This window comes from Pungitius pungitius, chromosome 16, assembly GCF_949316345.1.
Source record: "Pungitius pungitius chromosome 16, fPunPun2.1, whole genome shotgun sequence".
NCBI lineage: Eukaryota > Metazoa > Chordata > Actinopteri > Perciformes > Gasterosteidae > Pungitius > Pungitius pungitius.
The window spans coordinates 13,432,802-13,456,298 of NC_084915.1; the positions used below are offsets into that span (position 1 = coordinate 13,432,802).

Below are 23,497 nucleotides of genomic sequence, written 5' to 3' on the forward strand. Positions count from 1 at the left end.
CTATTCAGCAAAAAACATGATAAAGCATTTCAGCCACACCCCCTGAACTGTATTCTGATCTTCTTTTCAAGTTGGATATTTGGAAAAGTTTGTTATTTTATTGTTTTTGATTGGATTTTGATAGTGATTACAAATGTCGGCCACACCCTTGTATATGAATCACATTGACACAATCCCTGAATGATGCTCATACCACAGGTAAATTATCTTATTAAATATGGCTCTTTAATACATGATTCATTATTGTGTTATCATGTAAAGCATAGGCTAACTACTTGTTCTGGTAAGCATGTGAAATAAAAACGACTTTTTAATTCTGTGGAAAGTGTGCACTTTTTTTACAACATTGCAGAGTGACGATTAAATCCCGTTTTCAAAACCAGCGAGAGCTCCTCTCATCACGTGCCCTTACGACGAGGCGAGACAGTCAAACCATCTTGTCGCGATACTTCTGCTTTGCCAACGTCACGTTACGTAAGATGCTTCAAATGCAACGTCACTGGCTTTAGCCAATCAGCGACTCGCTCTGTAGGAGAAGCGCATTGTTCAAAAACCAAGTCGGGTGAAATATATCAGCTGAGGCTCAGAGTGTTTCGTTGTCGAGAGGGAGCAATAGGCTATCTTAATGTAGATTTATTACAAACCTATATTTATTTTATTTCGTAAAGTAAGTAGCCTTAGTTCAGGTGATATATCCAGAAGATTTGACGTTAACTGCTATCAAGCCGTTTATCGCACTTTCGCCATTCGAGGTAAGTTAACGTTAGGTTAAATTAGTCTTTGGTCCCTTCGACGTGAACGACAATAAACCTCTAACATGAAGTTATTTACAGCTGTAATCGCTCATTCATTTTAAAAGTTCACCTCGCTAAATCCAGCTAGTCAACCTCTACATTGTCATTCTTGTGTTATTTTGGTGAGCGTGGCCTCAGGACGGAGCTCGTTTCTAACTCATGTGCTCGACACAGCGTCGAGTTGAAACGCTTTTATCATTAAAGTTCAGATTCGCCAAAAAGAAAAAGCTATTACCAGTCTTTGTTTAGTTGACTTGTGCTGGGATACATCTTAACTCGACATAATACTAACGTCCACTGTGAGGCCAGGTAAGTATTCTTTGTAGTAACGTTATGTTCCAGGTAACGTTAACGTAACGTTACATAATGCATTCCAGTCATCCCGAAACCTTGCAATGTCTTACATAAAATATGTAAACAATATTTACGTTAAACACCGTTTAAATGTAACATGTTGGCCGTTCTATATGGTTGGATTGAACGTGTTCCCCGGTGTACATTGTACATGGAGGTTAACTCGTGGGATTAACTCTCAATGCAGCTCAGTCAGATGCAGAGAAGAACGGTGCTTTTAATTTATGCCACTGGTGTCATTCTGCACGCGGAACTTGTCACGGCAGGTGACTGCCTGAGGAATCACTTGTTTGACTATTTTTCCATTCGGGCTGTTTGCCTTTGAAGGGAAAAGAAGGTTCACCCAGTTTCTGTGTGTTTACTCGCCTTGTCTCATGACACACCCATGTTTCAATGAATAAGGTGTGTCAGGCACACTCACACCTGAGACAGGTTCTTACTCTGATCTGTTTTAATGTGAATTTCTTTATGTTGTACCCTAATGTATTTTGATACATAAGAATAAAGCAAACGGACATTCATGTGGTATTGCTATTCTCTCAGTGAGTTTTGTAATGAGTTGTAATTACTTTATTTAAACTACTTGCTCCTCACTATTTTCCCCCCCTGTAAGAGGTGAGCATGGCGCTGTCTTTGTCCTCCCCGAGTGGCTATCACCTTGATGAGGACGAGGAAGTGGCCGTGTTGGAGTCCACGGCAGCGGAGCATGGCGGCCCGTCCAGACCGTGTCTACCTGAGATCTCCGTCATTTCACCCGGCCTGGAGCGCCGGCCCTCCATCGCAGAACCAGTGAGTATCCCTGAGGTGCAGAGAAAACATTTAAGAAGCCTTTTACTAAATGTTTTGAAACCAATATTGTTTACATTGCCTTGCTTCTTTCTTACGGTTTTAAATAATTCAATAAGATGTTTTGAATTTGTTTCTCTAGAAACTGTCAGTGAAGCCGGCAGCTCTGAGACAAGGTAGTTGTGAGGAAGGGGACAAAGAGAGGGTGAAGGTTTTCGTGCGCATCCGGCCACTTACTGAGACTGAGAGTCAGACGGTAGAAGAACAGGTAAGACCATGAGTCTGTGGGTTGAGAAATCACATCAATTGTTTCTTGTACTCGTACTCAAGTTTCACTCTTCTTTAATCAAGGGTTGTGTGGCTGTCCAAGATGAAGAGACACTTCTGCTCAAAGCGCCAAAGGAATCTCAGAACATGAGAACCGCGGAGAGGGGCATCACCCAAAGCATGCACAAGTTTAGTTTCTCAAAGGTAGGTGTCATGCTTGTGCATTTTGTTAAATGCTAATGTATTGCTAGTTATAACAATGGCAACCAATGCCACAAAAAACAACAACTACGAGTATCCTTGAGAAAAACTACTCTACTTGTTGAGACCCAGTTGTAGCAATAACATTTTGCTTCAACTGATGGTTTCTCACGCCAATCTTTCATAGATCTTTGGGCCAGAGACCACACAGCAACAGTTTTATGAGTGCACAATGAAGAAGATGGTGAAAGAGGTGCTTCAAGGAGAAAACCGCCTCCTCTACACATATGGTGTCACCAATTCTGGGAAGACTTACACCATACAGGGTAAAAATAATCTCAAACACATCAGTACGAAGTTCTGGTTTGGTTGTGTTGGTGTGCTTCAGCTTTGTTTGGAGATGCATTTTTAGACTGGATCTGGTCAGCTGAATGCTTAGAAAACAAAAGTAAAGTCTGAAACGTTGACCCGCAGGCAGCGGTCGAGAGGCCGGCCTCTTGCCCCGGGCTCTGGCATCTCTGTTTGGGAAACTGAAGGGTCGCCTCTATGGTGCCATGGACCTGAAGCCCGTCATGTATCAGGATGTCAGACAGCTTGACTCCGGGGAGATCCGGGTGGAAGAAATCCGCAGAAACTCTCTGCTTAAAGAGGTAAGCAGACAAACAAATTCTAAAGGTCGTATGACATGAATAATGTACTTTTGTATCGTATTTTATCTTTCTTGAAAATGTTGTATATTGGGCTGTCTTGCAGCATTCTTTGCACAACAGACTCGTGCACAGATTGCATTTCTTTTTATACAAAGTCCTGACTATAAATCAGGGGTCTCAAACTCGCGGGCCAATTGCGGCCCTCGGGACGATATTTTGTGGCCCCCTAATATGAAATTTTAATGTTAGTGCGGCCCGCGAGTTTTATATTGTAGCAACCACGCTGTTAGCTGCTGTGTGGGACAATGTTATGATGTTCTGGTTTCCTACTGTGTGCCTGTCCAGTGAATGCGGCATGCATGTGAGTGACATTCGCGCAGGTCACGATGTATCCAGTGCTTCATTTGTGAATCACAAGGTGTACATGTGACAGCGCAGGTACGACGAGCAAAGGTCCCGGAACGCACATCAAATGACACTTTAAACGCCACAGATATGCCACTTACAATGCAGTGGGACTTATTTATGCTAAACTGCAGTGACGATATCTGTCTTTGTCAGTGCTTAATAAAGTGGCATCTTGAGCAAAGGCGACTTCTGTGTCCAGCAGAGAAAATAAACGGAACACACACACATTTTGTTAAATTGAAGGCAAATTCAAGGGAAACCACGGCTGCTTTAAGCACACGCTGCGCTGTGAGGTTTTGGAGCTTCTTTAGGCAGACGGATTATTCTGAACCGCAGCATTTAATAACACGTCATTGAGCTAACACGCCGGTACAAAAATGTATAGAAAAATGTGATGATGTGACTGAAGGCAGCGAAAGCCCCAACAATGGCCAGCAGCATTTGAACCCCGTGGTCAGACAATGACGCTGCCTCATAGTCCTCTCCCTCCTTCGGCTCTCCACTAAATAACTGTTAGTAATGACATTTGAGAAGTTTTTTTTTTTTTTTTGTGAAATACCTGATGCGGCCCAGCCTCACCCAGTTACTGCCAGCGGCCGCCGGGTCATTTGAGTTTGAGACCCCTGGTATAAATGTTTGCAGCGTCCTCTTGCACAAGGATATGCGCCGACATTGTTTTTTGTTGCTTTTGTTACAGAATGAGAATCTGAGTTCTCGTCGAGGTGGTGACACTACAACCTGGGACAGCGGCATCGGAGGACTCTCCTCTACAAGCAACATTGCCACCCAGCTTGAAGGTGAGGAGGACATCCAAATATTACTAATGGGACGTTTTAAACTCTGTCTCACACAGCAGGACACACAGATACGCTAATATCTGCTCTGTGGCTGTTTTGCTAATTCATATGTTCATTGCGGTTTTTGCAGACACTGACAGTGTTTGTCTGGAGCCTGACAGCCTTTCACACAGTGGAGCCGACGACCTGGCGGAAGGGGTGAAGTTCTCCATCTGGGTGGCTTTTTACGAGATCTACAACGAGTTCCTGTACGACCTGCTGGATGCGTCGCCCTCCCTGCAGCCCAGAAAGAGGGTCACGCTGCGGCTGAGCGACGACAAGCACGGCAACCCTTACGTGAAAGGTACCGCTGACTCGTTCACGGAAGTGATGTTTCTAAAACGCAGCGCTGTTTAATTGGTACGTGTGTATGTGGGAACCTCCCCAAGCTCAATCCCAGTATGTAGCTTCTCCTTCGATGAACGTTGCACTTAATTATGCAGGCATTTACGTTTTCTGCTTCTTTGGGTGAAAACATGATACATAACGTATGCGTTGACTTTGTTGACATTTGTTTGCTTGTCGTGTCAGACCTCGCCTGGATCCAGGTCCGCAGTGCCGAGGAGGCTTGGAGGGTTCTGAGGGCCGGACGTCGTAACCAGAGCTTTGCCAGCACTCACCTGAATCAGAACTCCAGCCGCAGGTAGGAGCACATTCGTAAGTGCATCGATGTGTTTGGATTGAAAGCTCATTGCATGTCTGTTTTAATAAATGTGTGGCCTTCTCAGCCACAGCATTTTCTCCATCCGTGTCCTGCACGTCCGTCCAGACACCGATTCCACCCAGCCCCTGCACATCAGCGAGTGAGTTCACCCGCAAGTTACCGAGTTTATATGTGAGCTCTGGATTTTTGGTACGTTTCACTGGGCGAAATCATTAAAACCGACTTTCCCTTTCTTCTCTTTAGACTGACTGTGTGTGATCTGGCTGGGTCGGAACGCTCTAAAGAGCAGCGTAATGGGGAGAGAATGAAAGAGGCCAACAACATCAACACGTCTCTTTTGACACTGGGACGCTGTATTGCTGCTCTGAGGCACAACCAGAACAACAAGTACGCGTTTACCCATAGCGTATGTACTTTTAAGCCGTCCGCGAAAGCGCTGTATTTTAAACACTTTCTATGAAATCCCCAGATCGCGGCCCCCTCAAGTGGTGCCCTTCAGGGACAGTAAGATGACCCGGGTCCTGCAGGGATTCTTCTGTGGACGAGGAACGTCCAGCATGGTGGTGAACATCTCCCCATGTTCCTCCATCTACGACGAGACGCTCCAAGCCCTCAAGTTCTCCGCTATTGCTACTCAGGTAAAAAAAAAAAAAAAAAACCTCATTTGCAATTGTTGATTACATCTTTTTAACGTAAGAGAATGAACAGATCCCTTGTGTTATCTCAGCTTGTCCACGGCCCGTCTACAAAGACCAGAGTAGCCTACATCCTGTCCCTTCTGCGTGACCCCCCAGCAAATGGTAACGAAAGCACAGTGATGGAAGAGGATGGCGATGACAGTGATGTGGAAGAAGGAGACATCACCATGTTAAATACTGAGGTAAGCGGCCCTGCCGTTAGATGGGAACTGCTTACGTACTCTACTTTAAATCTCTGAAGCGATCATACAAATCTGCCGTGGTCTGTCTACATTATTCCTTAAATATCAACTCAAAACAGTTTCTTAGCGTAATGTTAGGAGGGAAATGTTCCTAATAGCTCTCTGTGCTTTGTTAAGGCTTTGCTGCAAGCGATTGATGTCCTGAAGAGAGAAGTGCAGCGCCAGAGGGAGGAGAAAGATGCTCTTGAGGCAAATGTGAGGGAGCAGGTGGTCTCTGAGATGATGGAAGTGATTTCTGGGATGCAAGATGGCTTCAGGTGTGTAGTGACTTTTTTTATTGTGTGTGTGAGAGAGAGAGAATGCATGTCTTACAATGTTTTAGATACGTAGCCATCAGTCCAGTCCAGAATTGGCTAACAATTGCTTATGAAGCATTTTAGGAAATAATAGATATTCCCATATTCAAAAATATGGAAGCTGAAACGTAAAAATGAATACGGCAGATAACACGGTGCGTTGTCTTCTTGCCTCACAGTGAGACCTTGGAGGCAGAGAGGGCTCTAATCGAAGAGCGGTACGAGGACAAGATAACAAACGTCCAAAAACATTTGAAGAAATTCTACAGCGAGGAGTTGATGGTGAGTCCTAAATCATCAAAGTGTCGGCCCCCCTGCTGTGATACACACGCTGCTCTTCAGTTAAATTTATATCTTTCCTCAAATGCAACGTGCATTCACAAAGTACTCCCATTTTAAATCTGTTGTCGTCTTCTAGGAGCGTGATCAGGAGATCAAAGCTCTGTCTGAAGCCCTTGATAAGAGCAAAGCAGCAGAACCGTCGGTGCCACACGGAGACGCCGAGGGGCCGCGGCGCTCTCAGCGCCTCACCAGTCAGACGGAATGTGGCCGCCTGCACGCCGAGCTGGACCAGTGCCGCGCCCAGCTGCTCGCTAAGTCCCAAGGTGGCTGCGACGCCCCCCCCCCCGATGATGTGTTGGTGTGTTACGCTGTTGTTCGTGTTTCTGACTGTCTCGTTCCACTTGCCTGTGCAGAGCTGACCAAGCTGAAGGCGCAGCTGGACGGCCCGGGTTCATCGGGCACTCTCGCCGCCCAGCGCAAGCTCGAGGACGGTCAGCGGGTCAGTCGCCGCCGCACAGCGTGAAATGCACCCTTCAGTCCACTGCACGTCGGCCTCTTTGCCCTCCGAAAGACTCACGTTTGGATTCTTTTCCACAGAACCTGCGTCAGTTGCGCCTGGATCTGCTGAGGCTCGGGGCCGACCTGCAGTCGGGCGAACGCGCCTGCTGTCGCAACACCGGAGGGGAAAGGCTGCGGCAGGACCTGGCGGCTGCAGACGAGACTCTGACCAAACAGGTAGAAACTCAGATGTCAGATGACCGTACAAATGTCATTCTTACTTTTCTGTGAATAAATAAAATATATTGGTATAGAGCTAATTCTTTTAAGTATTGCAGCTGGGACGCTACTTCTAATTATGTTAACATTGTTCTGTAGACATCAAACAAATATATTTTAAAAAAAGACTCATTTTAAATTAAAGAAATCTGCTGTAGCAGCTGCTGAAAATCGACAAAAAAAAGAGTTGTCTGCGATCATCTCTGCATGTACAATTTCAGAGTTCTAACTGGAGACCCTGTGATTATTAGTATCTCAAGCAGCATCTGTTTCTCAATTTAAAATACTTTGTTTTCTCTCCCTCCATTCTCTTCTCTAACACTTGATGCACAACTTAAAAAGCTTTTAAACCAAATGTAGGGTTCTAACATCTGCACCAGGTGATTGCTGTGCAAAAGCATGCACGAGAGTTTGAGTTTGGTTCACTCTACTATTTCTCTCTCTCTCTTAACCTCTCACCCTCTGTGGGCTCTGCTAACCCTGTTCACTGACTTCCTGTTAGGACCAGATCCTGTCGGAACTCCAGAATGGCCTGATGCTTGTAAAGGCTGACATGAGGAAGAAAGCAATGAGCCTGGCCCGGGCACAGGCCGACATGTCCCCGCTGCCCTCCCGGGGCTACGGGGGCTCCATCACGCCGGACTCCTGCCAGAAGAGGGGCTATGACATCACTGCACCGGGCGGCGCAGAGAACCGGCCCCCACAAAAGAGGCCCTTTTTCCAGTCGCTGTTCCCGACACACACTCCGACGCGTAACATCAACACCCGCGCTGCGGAAGCAGCGAGCGTTAACACTCCTTACTCACGGATCTTGCGCTCTCGACAGCAATCGCCTACTTACAGCCCCGCCCCCACCCCTCGCAGTCTCAGGGGAAAGAAATGAGCTTTTTGGATTGTTGGAGTTCGTCCTCTTTGACATTATGCCCCCCAAAAATGTTTGTTTGCATGTAACTTTATAGTATTTTACGTTATTGTATTTTATGTGATCACATTTTGCTGTGCAGTGTACTCACTGGGTTTCTGTTACGTTGATGCCAGTAAAACTAGTTTAAACATGCTTTTCAGTACTCTAATGCAAGTAAAATATTGCTTTTGATCACTGCGGATGAAAGAATATGTACTGCACATTAAGAACGGTTAAGTGGTTTTTAAATCAGACTTTAATGGCGGTATGGTTTTTATGCTTTCTGAAATAAAATCTATCTAGAAATTGTCTTTAGGAGCAGTACAGCAAAAAATGTAAATGACTATATGGAAAAAATTTTATTACAACAGAAAATGCAAATAAAGCATTCAGGCTCGAATTTAAATGTTTTATAAGTACATAAGCTACATTACCTATTGGTTTTCAAACCAAATATGTACTATTATGAAAAATGAAATTAACTATATATATACAAACTTTTTTTTACCACTACCAGACAACTACATATATGCAGAGGAAGACGAGATATTTTCAGACATGCATTTGTGGTTTGGAGTTTCTATGGATTTGAATTTAAAACAAAGTTTTATGAATCTGCTTTTAAATGCTAAAATGAATGATTCATTTTCATTATTTGATTAGATTGCTGATTATGTAAAGGGGCAAAGCAGAGACCCTGATACGCTGCACACATTGATGCTGAGAAGGTTTTACTCACTGCTGACATGCAGTTTTAAGTCGGGGGATTGAAGTGCTATTGATGAGCCCAGTGGCTGATAGCAGATTAAGTACTTAAAAGTAAACTGGTAAAAGAAATATTGCTTTGGTTAGTTTAAGGATGATAGAGGGTTATTTATTTTGAGAACATAAAATTATATAAAAAGTCATGGGAAGGTATATTTTTATTTAAACTATTTACATGTAAAGCAATAAGTAAGAAAAATGAGCATTGTTGACCTTGTATGGATTATAATCAAACACGTAAAATGTATAACGTAGACCTTGTCTTTCCTTGGAGAAAAAGGATCAGGATTGAACATTTTATAAACAAAATTTTACTTTAATGTCATTAAGAAATCTATGCATCAACCTCCCCGGCTGGTTGGATTCACAATTGTCCATTTTTTAAGGCCGGTGAATAAGAGCGCGTGTCAGGGTGTAAAGGAGATGAGGTTGAGCGGAGACACCCTCCTGACGGGCGTGTTGTTGTTTGAGAGCGGCGCGAACAGATCAGCGGACGGCGTCTCCGTCTGATCTCTGACCTGCGAGATCTGCCTCAGCAGAGCCTTTCCCTCCTCGCGGGCCTGCGGGCAGAGCGACCACAGACACCGGTTAGCGCGTTCCGTCCACTTCCACTCCGACCGCGACACACAGCGCCAAGGCACACTTACATCGTTGTAGTCGCAACAGCGCTGAGCACAGAGGGACGCCTCGTCGTAGAGCTTGTTCTTGAAATAGTACTGACCCAGGTACCGCAGGGCTGTGCTCACCTCCGCGTGCTCCAGCTGTTCCTGTGATGACAACATGGGATCAGAAAAGAGCTTTCCTTTTAAAAGTAATATATTATGCCATAGAAAGTATTATAAAAATGTTCTAATAACGTCATATAGTATGCTATCAAGCGTTCATTGAAAAAAGGTCATAATGTCCTAATATAGTTGTATGTGATAAAGAAAACGGTAAAAGAAAATGTCATAAATGTAAAGAAAGCATGTGAACAAAGAGGGTCAGATCTGAGTATGTATTGTGATACTCCAAAAAGCTTACCCCACAAGAGAAAATGTCTTGGATGTAAAGCATGTAACATTGGGCAGCATCATCCGACTCAGTCAGCTGTTCATGGAGCCTGTCCAATGAGCACGCAGATTCACATTGATTCAGTGTCAATGTCGAAATGTGACAAAGGGGAAAAAACTGCTGCTCAAATCTTTTACTTATGCATTCATGTTGAAGAAAATGTGACGTAATCATGTTAACAAAAAGATCTGTTATTGATTACTTCACTTGTGAAGAGGATAAAGTAAATAGACTTACTTTGCCAACTTCAGAAGAGCCATTTTCTCTACATCTCCAACAGAGTAAGCTCTCCAGTAACACTAAACAAATAAAAGCCAGAAGGTTTAGTGAATCGATCACGCAGTGATCTCAGTGACTGGTGCGACATACGTACCTTCTTGGCTTCCACTTGCTGCGACAGCTTCTCGTAGCTTTCCCCCAGTGCGACCAACATACGCGAGTCATTGGGCCTAAAAAACACGTCATTGTGTTAAAAAATAAATATTTAGCATTTGGTGTATATTCTAAAATGTTTTCTTTCAAACATATATATATATTTTTTCTTCTAATAGGAAATCCCGTACCTGAGCTGGTGGGCTTTTCGATAATAGTACAAACAGTAAAAGGGCATCTTGAGGATCTCATATGTCTGGCCGAGGCCGTACCAGGCACGGTAGTCCCGCTTGTTCACTTCAATGGCATGCCTGATAGAAAGAACGCACATAAATACAAGGAAACCACTCACAGCAACGACACAGTACTTATTAATCCTACACGCTGCTGTGAAGAAACGTCTCAACAACCATCACATAAAACATATTTTATTTCATCAGTCTGACCGGTAGGCCTGGATGGCAGCAGAAGTGTTCTTCATCTCCATGTATTCGTGGCCCATGAGGGTCCAGGCACCGAGGCATCGGGGGTTCAGTTTGAGGGCTCGCTGGAAGTACAGAGCTGCCTTCTCATGCTGAGAGCGTAAACTATAATAGTTACCTGTGGATGAGACACAACTTGTTACTCAAATTACTGAGATTAATAGGCAGACAAATTGAGAACAAACAATATTTGACAAGTTACAATATACTGCATTGATTCGACAGATTGCACAGATTGGCTTTTCCTACCAATAACACAGCACGTCTCCACTCTGTACTTGTCGATCTCAACCAGGTTGTGGGCCAAGTAACTCAACTCTGGCTTCATGCTCTGATAAAGCAACAGAAAGTTGAAAAAAAACAACAACACTTCATCATATGAACTTACAGAGGTCAAATAAAACTATCAAGATAAGAGAGTGACATGTACCCACTTTGACATAGAGTAAGTTGGAGAATGTGTCCATGTTGTCAATGCGATATGGATCCTGCTCCCTCAACTGGTTGAAGAGAGTCAAAGCTTGGTCAATATCTGAAATAAATAGAGCCTGTTAAAACAAACCTATCCCCAGCACAAGAGAGGCACAAGTCTCATTGAAAAGGTAGAATCTAAAACCTCTGATGTTGTGGTAGGCGACAGCAATCTGTGAGATGATGTAGGTGCTCTTAGAAAAGCCGGCATCAATGAGGTTCTGGTATTTCTGCAATGCTTCTTTGATCATCTGTAGCTCGGTGTACATGTGGGCCATGAAGAAGTCCCTAATCCAGCAGTCTGGGAGCGAGAGGGACTTCAGCTGCAGAAGAAGAACCAAGAGATTAAGGGAGATGATCTCATTTCCATTCATAGAATTACCTGGGATGGCTTTTTAAAGGATATATTAGTGGTTATAAGGTTGTGTTGTGGGAATACAGCGGAAAACGGTTACTGTGGACCCGGGCACATTCACCTTCTCTACAACGTGTGTACATGTAAACACAAAAGGCAGTCACCATTTCAATGTTGGTGACAAGGTTACTGAGCTCCAGCCAGGCTCCCCAGTGAAGCGGAAGTGCATGAATTGCCTCAACAAACACCTCCACCGACTCCTTCAGCAGATCAAGCTTCCGCAGCACAACCCCATACCTGTATTTCCACAAACACACACACGTATGCAGCTCATGAGACGCCCATTGTACTCCTCTGCATGGTCTGACAAACACACATTGGAGGAAAGGTTCTCACAGGTACAAGGTAAACCCGTCCAACTCTCCCGCATTGTGCTTCTTGCTGAGCTCAACTCTGAGCTCTCTCAGGGCCTCATTGCGCACCTGACCCTTTTCCAGAGGACCTAGTACAACAAAATGAATCACAAAAAAGTTTTGAGTTTGTAAGGTAACAAAAATACTTCTCATTGTGTTTGAAATGTTCAATGAGAGAAGTCCTCACCCAGACTGTCCACAGTCTCATCATCCTTCTTTTTCTCACCTGACTTTAGACACAAAAGGACCATTTCAAGATGGTTCCTAAGCATTGCAATCACACTGAAAGCATTCTTTCAAATCAAAACTGGCAAAAATTGAAAGAATCCTACCAGATAGCGAGAATACATATAGAGGAAATAAGCCTTCCGACTGCAGCAGCCCCTCAGAAAGTAAGCGGCTCGGTCATACTCTTTCAGGTCAAAGTAGGATTTGGCCAGCGTAAGTGCATCCAGGTCTTGGGCGTCGTCCTGTATTTGTGAAGACAATGAAATAGAGAAACAGCCACATCGTCTTTATAAAGGCATGTTCATTCATCAAATATCATTGAAAAACAAATATACTTTTATATTGTAGTAATTGTCGGGCAGCTTCTGAACACATGATCAACATTTTGTCTCTACATAAAACCAACTGTCACCAGAGGGCAGTAGAACCTTTACTTTGTGGAAATTTGGACAGAAGAGATTAACATTAAATGGCAAACCAAACGTGAGAATGAAGTGCTGCAGCTTTGCACCACATATTTATTTCTTCCTCGTGTAAAACAGTCACTGCTCAAAAGTGTGTCGTTGCTTAGCTCGTTCCCTTGTTGGTCTGTGCAAAGAGCAGGAACATACTTAAAACATAAGACACATGCCCAGCTCAATGTGCTCAACAATAAAGCCTGCAGCACCATATAAAGCCACCATTTTCTGCATTTTTTTTTTTAATCTTCCCCCAATGGGTGAATTTGGGGTTACATGTGTAACATTACACAAAAAATATATATATTTCTTCCATTTAATGGAATGACAATGCAGTCACTCAATATGGTTTGAATACTTCACTTGACACGTGATATTTTGTGTAAATATCAATTATAGCTGTGAATTAATAGCTGTGCCGAGTGGGTAAAGTAGACAGGCCGTGTGTGATGCTGCTAAGACAGCATTAAAGAAAATGACTGATCACAGCTAACAAGGAGTCATGGACCGTGGCGGTGGACAAACCTCGGTGAAAGGAGGGGACGGCGGTAACTCATCCTTGGGAAGAGGGCTCAAAGCAAACGCCAGTTCAGATGCCCTGAAATGTAAACACAGAACCGCATGTAAGTAAGCAAGCAGGCACGCAAAAAAAACACCGCGCAACGGCTTTTTTAGACAAACATTGTCCAGTAGGGTCAACGTTGTGTATTTGCACACCGGGGACAATTGATCAAATATACAAATTGAAGTCAGTAATTGTTAACGTTAGAGAAATAGCATTAACGTTACACATCACGTAGCTAGCCTAGCAAACGTTTGCATTGATAACTAAGCTATGCACTTTTTAACTTCAGTAATCACGTAAATAAGCACTCAACTAGGAGATGGCCTTAATAGCGTTGTGTAATTATGAATTAATTGGCTTTAGTTAAATTGATACAATGAAACGTGTCAACAAGCTAACGTTAACTGACAAGCGTCAACGCTAAGTTAATGCAACAGAGCGTAACAGAGAGAATGGCAGTTAATAGTAAATTAGCAGCAATAATCTCACCATTTAGAGCTGTGTAAAAGTCCTCTTTCTTTACATAGCGAAATGACCGATATTAGCTGTTTCTTAATTTGCACCAGGTCCCCAAACTCACTACAGAGAGCCGCCATTTTCATATTTTACCAAGCAAGTATGCTATTGGTGGAAGTTACAAGAGGTAGTCCCGCCCACCAAGAATGACATCACTTCTGCTTTCCCCTTGCTTCCAAAATAAAAGCACGGGTGTCAGAAACGTTTCATGTGACTATAAACAACGTTTGCTTTTCTCGCCATACCTTTTTAGAAATGACGTATTTTTCAGCTGGCCTGCACATGGAAACATGTTAATACATTACTGCCCTGCTTTTGTAAGACTGATAATACCAAACAATTTATATATTTTTCACAATAGCCCTAACCAATAAACATGGTTTAGACTAAAATGTAGTACAAAATCAAGGGTAGCTTAGTTATTCAGAGTACAGTTTTGTTAGCCCTGAGTTAATTTCAAATTTGGGATATTGTCATTCTGAGCCCAGGGCTCAACCCTGTTCAGTGCAGAGTTATCCCTAACTTTCAGAGGATCCCAAAGATTTGGGTGAAAATAACAGATGCGCACAGAAGATTGATGAAACTGGAAGGCTAAATCTAATTGTTATGATTTGGCTGCAGGGTAGGAAATGGCAATATGGCTACTGTATTTATATTTACATTTCCCTGATGAAAAGTGCTTTACACTCAAGGACAAAATTACAGCATATAAACCGAATCAACATAAATATAAGAATACATTTGTACACACAAAAATACTGACACAATCAAATAGAAACCCATGCACACATACAACAGTTAACCATTTTTAAGTTGAGAATATTTTGAATAAATTGGTCTTTCGATTTCCATTTCCTCCCTTTTCCTACAGTTCCTTTCAGTAGGAATTCATAAGGCATGGCTTCCAGTTTTCACATGCTTGCTGATGACTCCTATGCTGTCCCTGGTACTATTTACAGTAACACTGATGTGAAGAGCCCGGGGAGCACCTTCGACTTCAGACCCAAGGACACTTTGACATGCAGACAGTAGGGAGGCAGGGATTGATCTGCCAAACCTTGTGAGAAAAGGTTGAGCCGCCTTTCCTATTCAGCCGGAGCCACACCAACCAATACACCATGCTGGTTCAAGTATTCCATAACTATTCAACTTTCTGAGTGTATAATAAAAAACTGCTGATAATGTGAGCCTTCAGTCAAAGGGGTTAATCTTTATTTAGTTATTCTGAATAACTCTTTATGCTCTGAGTCCCCTATTCTCAGTATAATCTGAATTTGCTCCCTTAGACACATTTACTATTTAATCAATATGTAATCCAGTGGTGCGTTTTGAAAGAACAGCAATATGATGACTCTTTCTTTTGCCAATAGTGTGTATTATTTGATTGCCTTCGATCAACTTTAAGCTCAATGACTCTAAGACAGATATGACCAACAGAAGACCACTGAAATCTTCAGCTGATGCAAAAATACAACAGTTTTAGATCCAACACTTCCAGAGGCTCAAAGGACCAGCATGCACCCTCGAAACAGTAGAACAACAGGTGTTCACCAACTGAGCGGCCACTAAAACCCACATGACAACTACGCTTTGATCAAAGAGGCGGCTCATTCTTCAAGTGTTGTTTGTCTGGGGCGTTTCTCTTGTAAGGTTTGGAAGAGAAACATCTCTTTCATACGCACGGAGACCAAGCGTTTTTTTTTTAACACACATCTTGTACAGGTTGATCGTTGCATTGCCCCAACCATCAATAGATAGAAACCTTACAAAGCGTCATTGTTAGTAAGAATATAGATCCTCTAATAACAGTTGTATCAGTGTATTATGTAACATATGCCTATTGATATTTTAGAGAGAAGCAGGCATGTGTAGTGAGGCAGACATTTGGTGCATGGGATTGATGGCAGGAAGAAGTGAGTACCTGATATTGCCAACGGATGGCACTGTCTAACTGGAGGAATAAAATACCCATTATATATAATTGTAAAATATAACATTTTTAAACGTGTTTAAAATGAATTAATTAAGGCTATCTTTTAGCTAAAGTAATGTGCTGGTTATCCTTATAATTTGTCTACAAACCTGATAACAAAGTTCAACCTTCACGGCTTTCTTATGCTGTTCCTAAAAGGTGCCTTAGTGAGTTTAGAATATCTTAATTACCGTTATTCATTTTAATTTTTAAATTTAAATCTATTTTTAATTAATAATAAAATCATCCAAAAAATAAATTGATATGAGAAATTCCAATTATGACTCCTCCCTCTGGTCTTCTCAAGGACACATGAGGATGGGTGAATTTGTTTTATTTCATTATTTTTAAATACCTACACAGCAGAGGTAGAGTTGGTTCTACGCGCAGCAGCTGCACGAGACACATGACATGAAGTTCTGGTTGTTTGGTTTGAAAAACATGACGTGTTTGATGGTTCTTCATTATTCATCTCACCAGAATAATATATTTCCCTTAATTCGGATGCAGCGTCTCCTCTCTCCTCCCTGCACTTCTTCCTCTCCGTTGGACATCCTCTGTCGGACGTGTCTTCCTGTTTCTCCGCAGTGGAAAAGCCACTTTAGAAGACTGACAAAGTAATCAAGTACCCTGGCGTTTACAAGGCCGGGCACATGGCTCACTGAGCAGCATGAAGGAGGGACAGGACATATATAGTCCATGCCTTTCACTCAGCCCTGCCTGTCTTCTTTGTTTTCATCTCTCTCTCTCTCTCTCTCTCACACAAACACTTCCCTTAAACAACCCCCACACACAAATATCCTTCAGCTATGGGGCAGTGAAGAGGACGGACCTGCTGAGACCGAATTTTAAGACGTTTGTGTAATTGAGAAGGTTGAATACGCCAACAATGTATTGGTGTGTGTCTGTTGAATACACTTTTCTACTTGGGACTCAAAGCTGCTTGAAAAATCCATGAAATGCATGAATATTTTAATCTATTAAATCTTGTTTGGATTTGCTGGGTATTATTTTAAACTACCAAAGTTATTATCTAGCAGAGTTTGGGGATTTTTGTTGTGTGTAAATAATAAGAAGCAGCACTGATCTTCATTGGCAGAGACCAAATGTTCATATGAGTTTAATGAATCTGCCCCAAACCCCAAAATGTGAACTTCTCCTCATTAAAAGAAGCGTAGATACTGTTTCTTGTTTTGGTTGTTTTCTTCTCTTACTTCTCTTCGTTAAATAAGTAGATGCAGCACCATGCCTTCACTGGTTCGACCGTGAGAAATAGTAACACGATGCTTGAAAATAATATCAGAGCGTCAAGGCAATAAAAAAACATCATTTCCATGCAAAAAGAAAGCAGGATTATCTCCCAGCAAAACATTTCTGTACATCTGTTACATTTGTGTAAGTAAGCGTGAATAAGCCGCTTTACACACATGCCTCGTCCCTGTGGTTTTGATCTTCAGGGTCCGGTGCCAGGCCCTGTGATTGGCCGTTGATGATGTTCTCCAGTTAAACTGAGAATAGCCAACTGCCATGTCTTATCAGGGCAGCTACCACCTGAGCACTGGGCCCTGCACCACACCGCCTTCACAGGGACGCTGGTCTGAGCCAGATGACGGGTTCATGATGCAATAAAAATCACCACGTCCTTTGCGTCAATGTATCAATTAAAAGATGTAAAAAAAATCTGTTCAAAATTAAAAGGCCTCCATTCTATAATTACTATATTGATGGTAATTATGGCCGTTGAGTGCAGTGCTTCAAAAACACATCCCATAAGGCTGTTGAATGCCCCATAGTGAGGCAGTGCTACGATCCAGAGTCTTTTTCCTTTGGCGATGGTGTTCTGTTGTCTATTCTTTACCTCCATTGAGGTCACACGAGGAGAGAAGAGTCAAAGTGCTGCGCTGCAGTGACCTTTATACGAAGGTGGCTTGAGACGTGGCCCAGAAACATGTCCGGCCGTGGATAATGGATGAGACAGATGTGTCGTGTCCGTGCACAGAGGTGGGGTGAGGGATATGTTTTGGGTACGGGATTAATTTGCCTTTAGGGACAGGTGCTGAGTTGAGCGGGTGCAGACACAATAAATCTAAGGTTACATGCCCCTCTCCGTCCGACTTCACAGGACATTGGGAACATGTAACCGACTAATTTGTATGGAAAAGCTCTCTCAGCGGTATGCTTTTACACCAGTGTCATTATTTCCTGTAATGCAATGCCCCTTTTTACTCCTGGACTTCTTTGAGCATTATGGATTGCACTCATTCAGCCAGCTGTTGACAACAAATGATGCAGAGTCCGTCTGAGTCGGCCTTGATTTAATCCAGATGCTGCATTATATTTCAGCTGAACCCCCCCCCCCCCCCCCAGTTAAACATCATATTAAATCATTCCTGGTCAACCACAGGAGCTATGGTGCACAGATGAATTTACTAAAGATCACATTGGCCGCAATTTAAAATCAGGCCTGGGGTGGAAAGGGTCAACGGCCGCGTCCCCGCCTCCTGCCTTTTTGCTCGGACAAAACCCGCGTTCAACCTCGAGCTTTCACTTTGATCTGAAATACACACCGTCAAGTTTTGCGATTGCATCTCTTCACAGAATCCGTTTACACGCGGAGAAACCTGGGAAAGAACCGCTCCTGTGGCAGCTCTCGTTACGGGTAGGTGTCCCTGGGACCACGTTTTGTGACGAAGACACACAAGGAAGGACACACAAAGACGAAAAACAACGCGGCTGGTAAAAAGCCGGTGAAATGATCAAAAGACATAATTCAGGGTAGAAATGGCAGCACAGAAGGAGGACAGGCATGATGGTTTGCTGCTGCACACAGGACTGTGTAAATAAACCTGTTAATATTTCATGATTCAAGGATAGATGGATTCTGCACATCCATTCTCTTTCCTCCATGAAACCCATACAGACATATTCATAGCAGGACTACATGTTGTCTTCCTTAAATGGTGCGATGGCGCTCAGGTAATTAATGAAATCTCTATTGCTGTTACAGTTTTTACGACTCGTTGTTTTTCGTAAGTGAGCTGATTTATCATGGGATGATTAATTGAAAGGACGCAAAGGTTTAATCCGGGTTAGAAGACGGCGGGATTCATGACACTGCTGTTAGAGACGCTGTTGATGGAGATAGCATCCAAGATGCATGTAAATGTAATGCAACAACCACACATACCGTAAGGGTTGTATGGACTCGTCATTTTAAACGCTGCGGCGCCAAACTTTGCTCAATCTCACAAAAATCTATTTTGCATTTTGGTGGCGATCCCAACGTTGATGCACAAGATATGTGCATGCATAACTACATTCTATGCAATTTAAACAAGATCCTGCAAGATAGACAAACCCGATACATACAGCAAAAAACAATACTAATCTTTAACTTTTGACCAGATCATCCCTTTAAAGATGAGAGAGAAACTGCACAATTTCAGCAATTACTAAGAAACATTAATAACCATTTCAAAGTGTTTTTGTTTCCACCAACTCCTGAGGGAAATATCGGGCTCTTTAGCAGCTACTGACTTTACCAGCCTGTCACAGACAGACTGTGTCTGTCGGCTGTTTGGTGCTGACAGGAGTTACTGAACAGTTGGCTTTTTAGTTTTCTGTGAGAGTGAACCCAAACCACAAAGTAACTATCCAGATATAAAATGAACTAAACTGCAAACTCTTTAAGCCAAAAGCACTAATCATTTCCAGAGATTGACATGATCCTTCTGGGCCACAATATAGGGAACAGTTCTCCTCCATTGTTGTTAGCGATGTTTACATCGTGCTGGAAGCCACTGCCCTTCTTTTGTGAACCGGCCTCAGCTGCTCCTCTCAAAGGAAGGTTCCCACGCTCAGAGCTGTTCATCGTGGTTTTGGTAACATTAACCACACCAAATCTGGCTTTTAAAGCCGCCCGACGACCAAGCCACAGACGACCGTGCCCCCCGTGGACTAAACACAACACTTCAGTCTGATGCTCACCGTCTGCTCCCGTATCGGAGCTCTGCCTGGCCGGGGCGGTTCCAGGGAGTCACGCTGCTCCTCTCCAACTGGGTTATGTTCACTGCAGCTTGGGACCCTTTTGGTGAACTTGCTGACACGAGAACATCACTCACTGCATCGCCTCGGGGTGAAGACCCTCGTAACCGCTGACAGGGAACTGCTCTTTATTTTATTTTTTTAAATTTTGAAGAAGAAGCTGCATGTCGCAGACCTCGTAGACTCGAAGGAAGCCGAAACCTCGCGGTTCCCATCATGCCACTATTTTTCACCCCTCAGATTCAGACACTTTTTGCGTTATCCATGCTCATAAATGGAAAAAACTGGAAGTCCAGTCAATTTGGAAAGTTAGAAAAGGACTCCCTTCTCTCCCCTTCTCCCTCGCTCTCTCTCTCTTTCCGTCTCCCTCGCATACAGTGGTTTTAAAAAGAAGAAAAAGATTATTCTCAGTTTTTAATTAACAACCGATGAGAGAAAGCACAAAAGAATCTTTTGAATAACTTCACAGCTGATGTGATAGACAACGTCTGGTCTCCTGAAAATCGTGTTAAAATGTTCATTTTGAGGGACGTTTATAATTTTGTGCTTTTATGTGCTTTTATGTGTGAATGCTTTATTTTAAGTCGCAATGGGACGATCCTGGAAAAGTAACAGTTAAATAAATAAATCTAAAAACAATAAAAGCTTTGCCAGAAAAACTTTCTCAGGCCATCTGGAGACACCAGAGTTTTCAGCTTCAGCATCTGTTGTAAATTATTCCGCGAGGATGGAGCAGCATATATAATTTTCCTCCAGTCATAGTATCACAATGTCCAGAACTGATTAAAAATTGACTCAAAAAAGCACACACACACACACACACAGAAAAAACAGAGAAGGACAGGCAGCTACAGGGAAGGGAGAGGCACGAGAAATGAATCTGTTATGTGTCAACACGGGGAAGGGAGTGAACATTCAATGTTATTCTGAGGGTTCACGATATGGTTTTAGAAATGCAAAAAGAAAACACAAATAAATACGCAAACCAGTACCAGTCACATTACAATAGACACACACAAACACACGAGCAGTAACACACACTCGCCACGACAGGGCCACACGATAGCAACGCATGATGCAACTGTGATGTGATTACAGCGTCAGAAGCTAAATATTCATACGACCCTCTACATTTATCATCTTAAAAATCTTGAACCATTCTCACTCAAACATTTTTATGTGACAGAATGATGAATTAATTGTGTTTTCAAGCTTTAGGGTCATTTTTAAGGGTTTGTATGAGATATTCTGAACATCAAAAGCATCAATCAACTATTGTCTATGTAAATATATAGTTTAGTAGTTTGTACTTGAGTAGATAATGAAGTTTCCCACTGTGTGTGTGTGTGTGTGTGTGTTTTGTGTTCTTCGTCCACGTATCCTTTTAGTGCATGTCTGTGCATGTGAGCGTGCCTCATTGGCTTGCTAGTTAGCTGCAAAGCTATCCGCTCAGCCATCGCCAGGTTGAGAGCCGTGTGGATGCATTAAATATGCTCTGAATTTTATATTAAGCACATTTAAGTGCGATATTGTAAATAATTGAGGCAGATTCCTACTACATTCTCTTTTTACCCAAAAATTATCCTCATAGCCTCCTCGGGCTTTTAGAGGACCTGTTCTCTCTGTTCATGAAACAGTGATGTTGAACCAGAGAGCTGCCGAGGCCTCTGTGGTCATTAATGTGACATCAGAATAAATGTCAGGAAAGTCAAATCTAAAAACGCTGTCGTCCATTTTTGTTTTCGGTCTTCAGCCAGAGGCCCTCGAAAGGACAACTCTCGAGTCAGCTTTTGATTAAAAAAGATCCATGGATCAATTTTTCATCCTCAAAACCTTTTTTTTACGGACCGCAGGCAATTTAGGGCAGACTTTGCCAAAGGTCTTCTCCGTCTTCTCTCCCACTGTTCCTCCCTCCCTTTTTTTCGGGTCTCTCCCCCCTTGCTTGTATCACTCGCGTCTGCCTTTGTGGGGCGAATTAGCGAAAGGCTTCACTAATAAAAAAGATCGGCCAGGCGGAGCTGACTGATTGAATGAAATAGCAACATAATCATGGCTGCTCTGTAAAGTTATTTACAAGCACCGAGCACTAAGAGCACCGGGTGCAGCACGTCCCTGCTGATCTGATCCCCGCTGCTGTCAACCCCGTCTTTACCTTATTGCTTGAGACGGAAGCTTGCAAATTCTCTTAAAGAGCTCTCCCTCCATTTGATTTTTGCTCAAATTAAACTTTCAGACCCTCGGTCTGTTTATGGCTGCCTCCTTTAAATGTTTACTGCGGTGGGGGAATAGAAATAAACGGAGAGATTTCGAGGCTCGTGTACATTTTGCACTTGTAGTTTAAGAAGGATTTGATTTTGATGTCATAAGCTGACAGACCATATTTCAAAACTGGCAAACGTCACTTGAATATTACAGAAACACTTGCAGAGGGCAACATAAGGATCTATTCAGGATTTACGTGCCATGTGGCTGTTGCATGGTTTTTGACTCTACGCAACACCACACATTCCTCGTGTTGTGTGGCGTCTAAAGTATTCAAGCCAGAGGAATTGTTTTTCATCAGTGATTTGAATTGAAATGGAACAGCTTCAAGGCTTTGAATTTGAAGGCCTAAAAAAAAACCAAGCCTCTGGTTGTCACAATGTTATTGAATTATATCACACTAAATCGCTTTCTTTGTGTGTGAGGAAAGAATCTTACGAGTTTGCCAGCATCAAAAGACGAAAACAGAGCACCTTTGAAACTAAACACTGGGTAAAAAGAATAACTAAAAACTAACTAGCTAGTTTAGTATACTGTGACATTTTGTGCAGACATTCTAGGTTTCCAGAAGAGAACTTACTGACTGAGTGGAGATGATGAATGCACATGATGATGGCAGTTAACATTTCTTGACAACTATTGAAGTAATTGGCTAGAAAGATATTTATGTTTGCAACTTTGGAAAATGTTCTATTTCACTGACCCCTTTATCTAGAACAATCATCATCATCATCATCATCATCATCATCATCATCATCATTATCATCATCATCTTTTTACAATACTTCTGACGAAAACCAGACGAATTCCTCATGTTAACATCAGCGTCATGTCTGTTGCTAATCAGCAATGTTAGCCGGCTGGTGTTTAGCGCTGATGGATAAGAAAAGGTCAATATACAGTATAGAAAGACAGATATTCATTATCCACCTTGTTGCTATGGAAGATGCAGTACATGGTAATTACACATTAGCCAATATATCACCTGCTTCTTTGACCTCTAATCTATGCGTCTGAGCTCCATTGCTTCCCTCCCCCACTAATTGACACGGCGCTGATATTCATTTTTTAATAATTGCTCCCTGCATTTCCACAAAATCCTCCGTCAAAAGACAGATCAGTATTAATAAGGAGCAAGACAACAACAATTTATTTTATTTTATTTCCTGTCCATAGAAAACAAAAGACCCTTTTTGACAAAGACGTTCCACAGTCCGACACGCCTCCCCCTTTGTCTGTCACCTAAACAGAAACACCATTAAACACTAACGTGGCCGTCATGCCATTGGCCACACAATCGACAATTCTGCACACTCACACATTAAATCCTATCAATCTTGGCTGTGCCTTCGGGCTGCGGCCCTGTTATTAATTTCCATGAA

General features: G+C 42.7%; 2 protein-coding genes across 3 annotated transcripts; one reads left to right on the forward strand and one right to left on the reverse strand.

The window, feature by feature from the left end:
• Window positions 1-563: 563 nt before the first annotated feature.
• Window positions 564-8,685, forward strand: kif20a (kinesin family member 20A). Of its 2 annotated transcripts, none has more exons than XM_037468193.2 (19): window positions 564-752; window positions 1,762-1,937; window positions 2,077-2,202; window positions 2,286-2,405; window positions 2,590-2,728; window positions 2,877-3,052; window positions 4,158-4,257; window positions 4,388-4,600; window positions 4,828-4,939; window positions 5,025-5,099; window positions 5,204-5,347; window positions 5,430-5,598; window positions 5,688-5,840; window positions 6,018-6,157; window positions 6,376-6,478; window positions 6,615-6,801; window positions 6,892-6,977; window positions 7,076-7,213; window positions 7,758-8,685. In XM_037468193.2, the coding sequence occupies exons 2-19, from the start codon at window positions 1,770-1,772 to the stop codon at window positions 8,136-8,138; spliced, it is 2,730 nt and encodes a 909-aa protein (XP_037324090.2). In that variant the 5' UTR covers window positions 564-752; window positions 1,762-1,769; the 3' UTR covers window positions 8,139-8,685. The 2 variants fall into 2 exon arrangements, with proteins under 2 accessions (XP_037324090.2, XP_062414125.1); XM_062558141.1 differs by lacking the exon at window positions 7,758-8,685 and adding an exon at window positions 7,598-7,635.
• Window positions 8,686-8,921: 236 nt separating this feature from the next.
• On the reverse strand, window positions 8,922-13,956 carry cdc23 (CDC23 (cell division cycle 23, yeast, homolog)). Its single transcript, XM_037468194.2, has 16 exons — window positions 13,811-13,956; window positions 13,282-13,354; window positions 12,403-12,540; window positions 12,258-12,300; window positions 12,054-12,159; window positions 11,822-11,954; window positions 11,448-11,625; window positions 11,266-11,363; window positions 11,081-11,162; window positions 10,796-10,949; window positions 10,541-10,660; window positions 10,351-10,426; window positions 10,215-10,276; window positions 9,948-10,026; window positions 9,572-9,691; window positions 8,922-9,484 (listed from the first exon to the last, which is right to left on the reverse strand). The coding sequence occupies exons 1-16, from the start codon at window positions 13,921-13,923 to the stop codon at window positions 9,332-9,334; spliced, it is 1,728 nt and encodes a 575-aa protein (XP_037324091.2). The 5' UTR covers window positions 13,924-13,956; the 3' UTR covers window positions 8,922-9,331.
• Between the last annotated feature and the right edge of the window lie 9,541 nt (window positions 13,957-23,497).

Bases quoted from the DNA above. Each gene is read 5' to 3' on its own strand.
- kif20a (XM_037468193.2), top strand. From the start codon at position 1,770: ATGGCGCTGTCTTTGTCCTCCCCGAGTGGCTATCACCTTGATGAGGAC. The intron at 2,203-2,285 runs GTAAGACCATGA...TCTTTAATCAAG, and splicing joins GTCAGACGGTAGAAGAACAG to GGTTGTGTGGCTGTCCAAGA. The intron at 5,599-5,687 runs GTAAAAAAAAAA...GTGTTATCTCAG, and splicing joins TCTCCGCTATTGCTACTCAG to CTTGTCCACGGCCCGTCTAC.
- cdc23 (XM_037468194.2), bottom strand. From the start codon at position 13,923: ATGAAAATGGCGGCTCTCTGTAGTGAGTTTGGGGACCTGGTGCAAATT. The intron at 12,160-12,257 runs GTGAGGACTTCT...TTGTTGTACTAG, and splicing joins TGAGACTGTGGACAGTCTGG to GTCCTCTGGAAAAGGGTCAG. The intron at 9,692-9,947 runs GTAAGCTTTTTG...TTGTCATCACAG, and splicing joins AAGACATTTTCTCTTGTGGG to GAACAGCTGGAGCACGCGGA.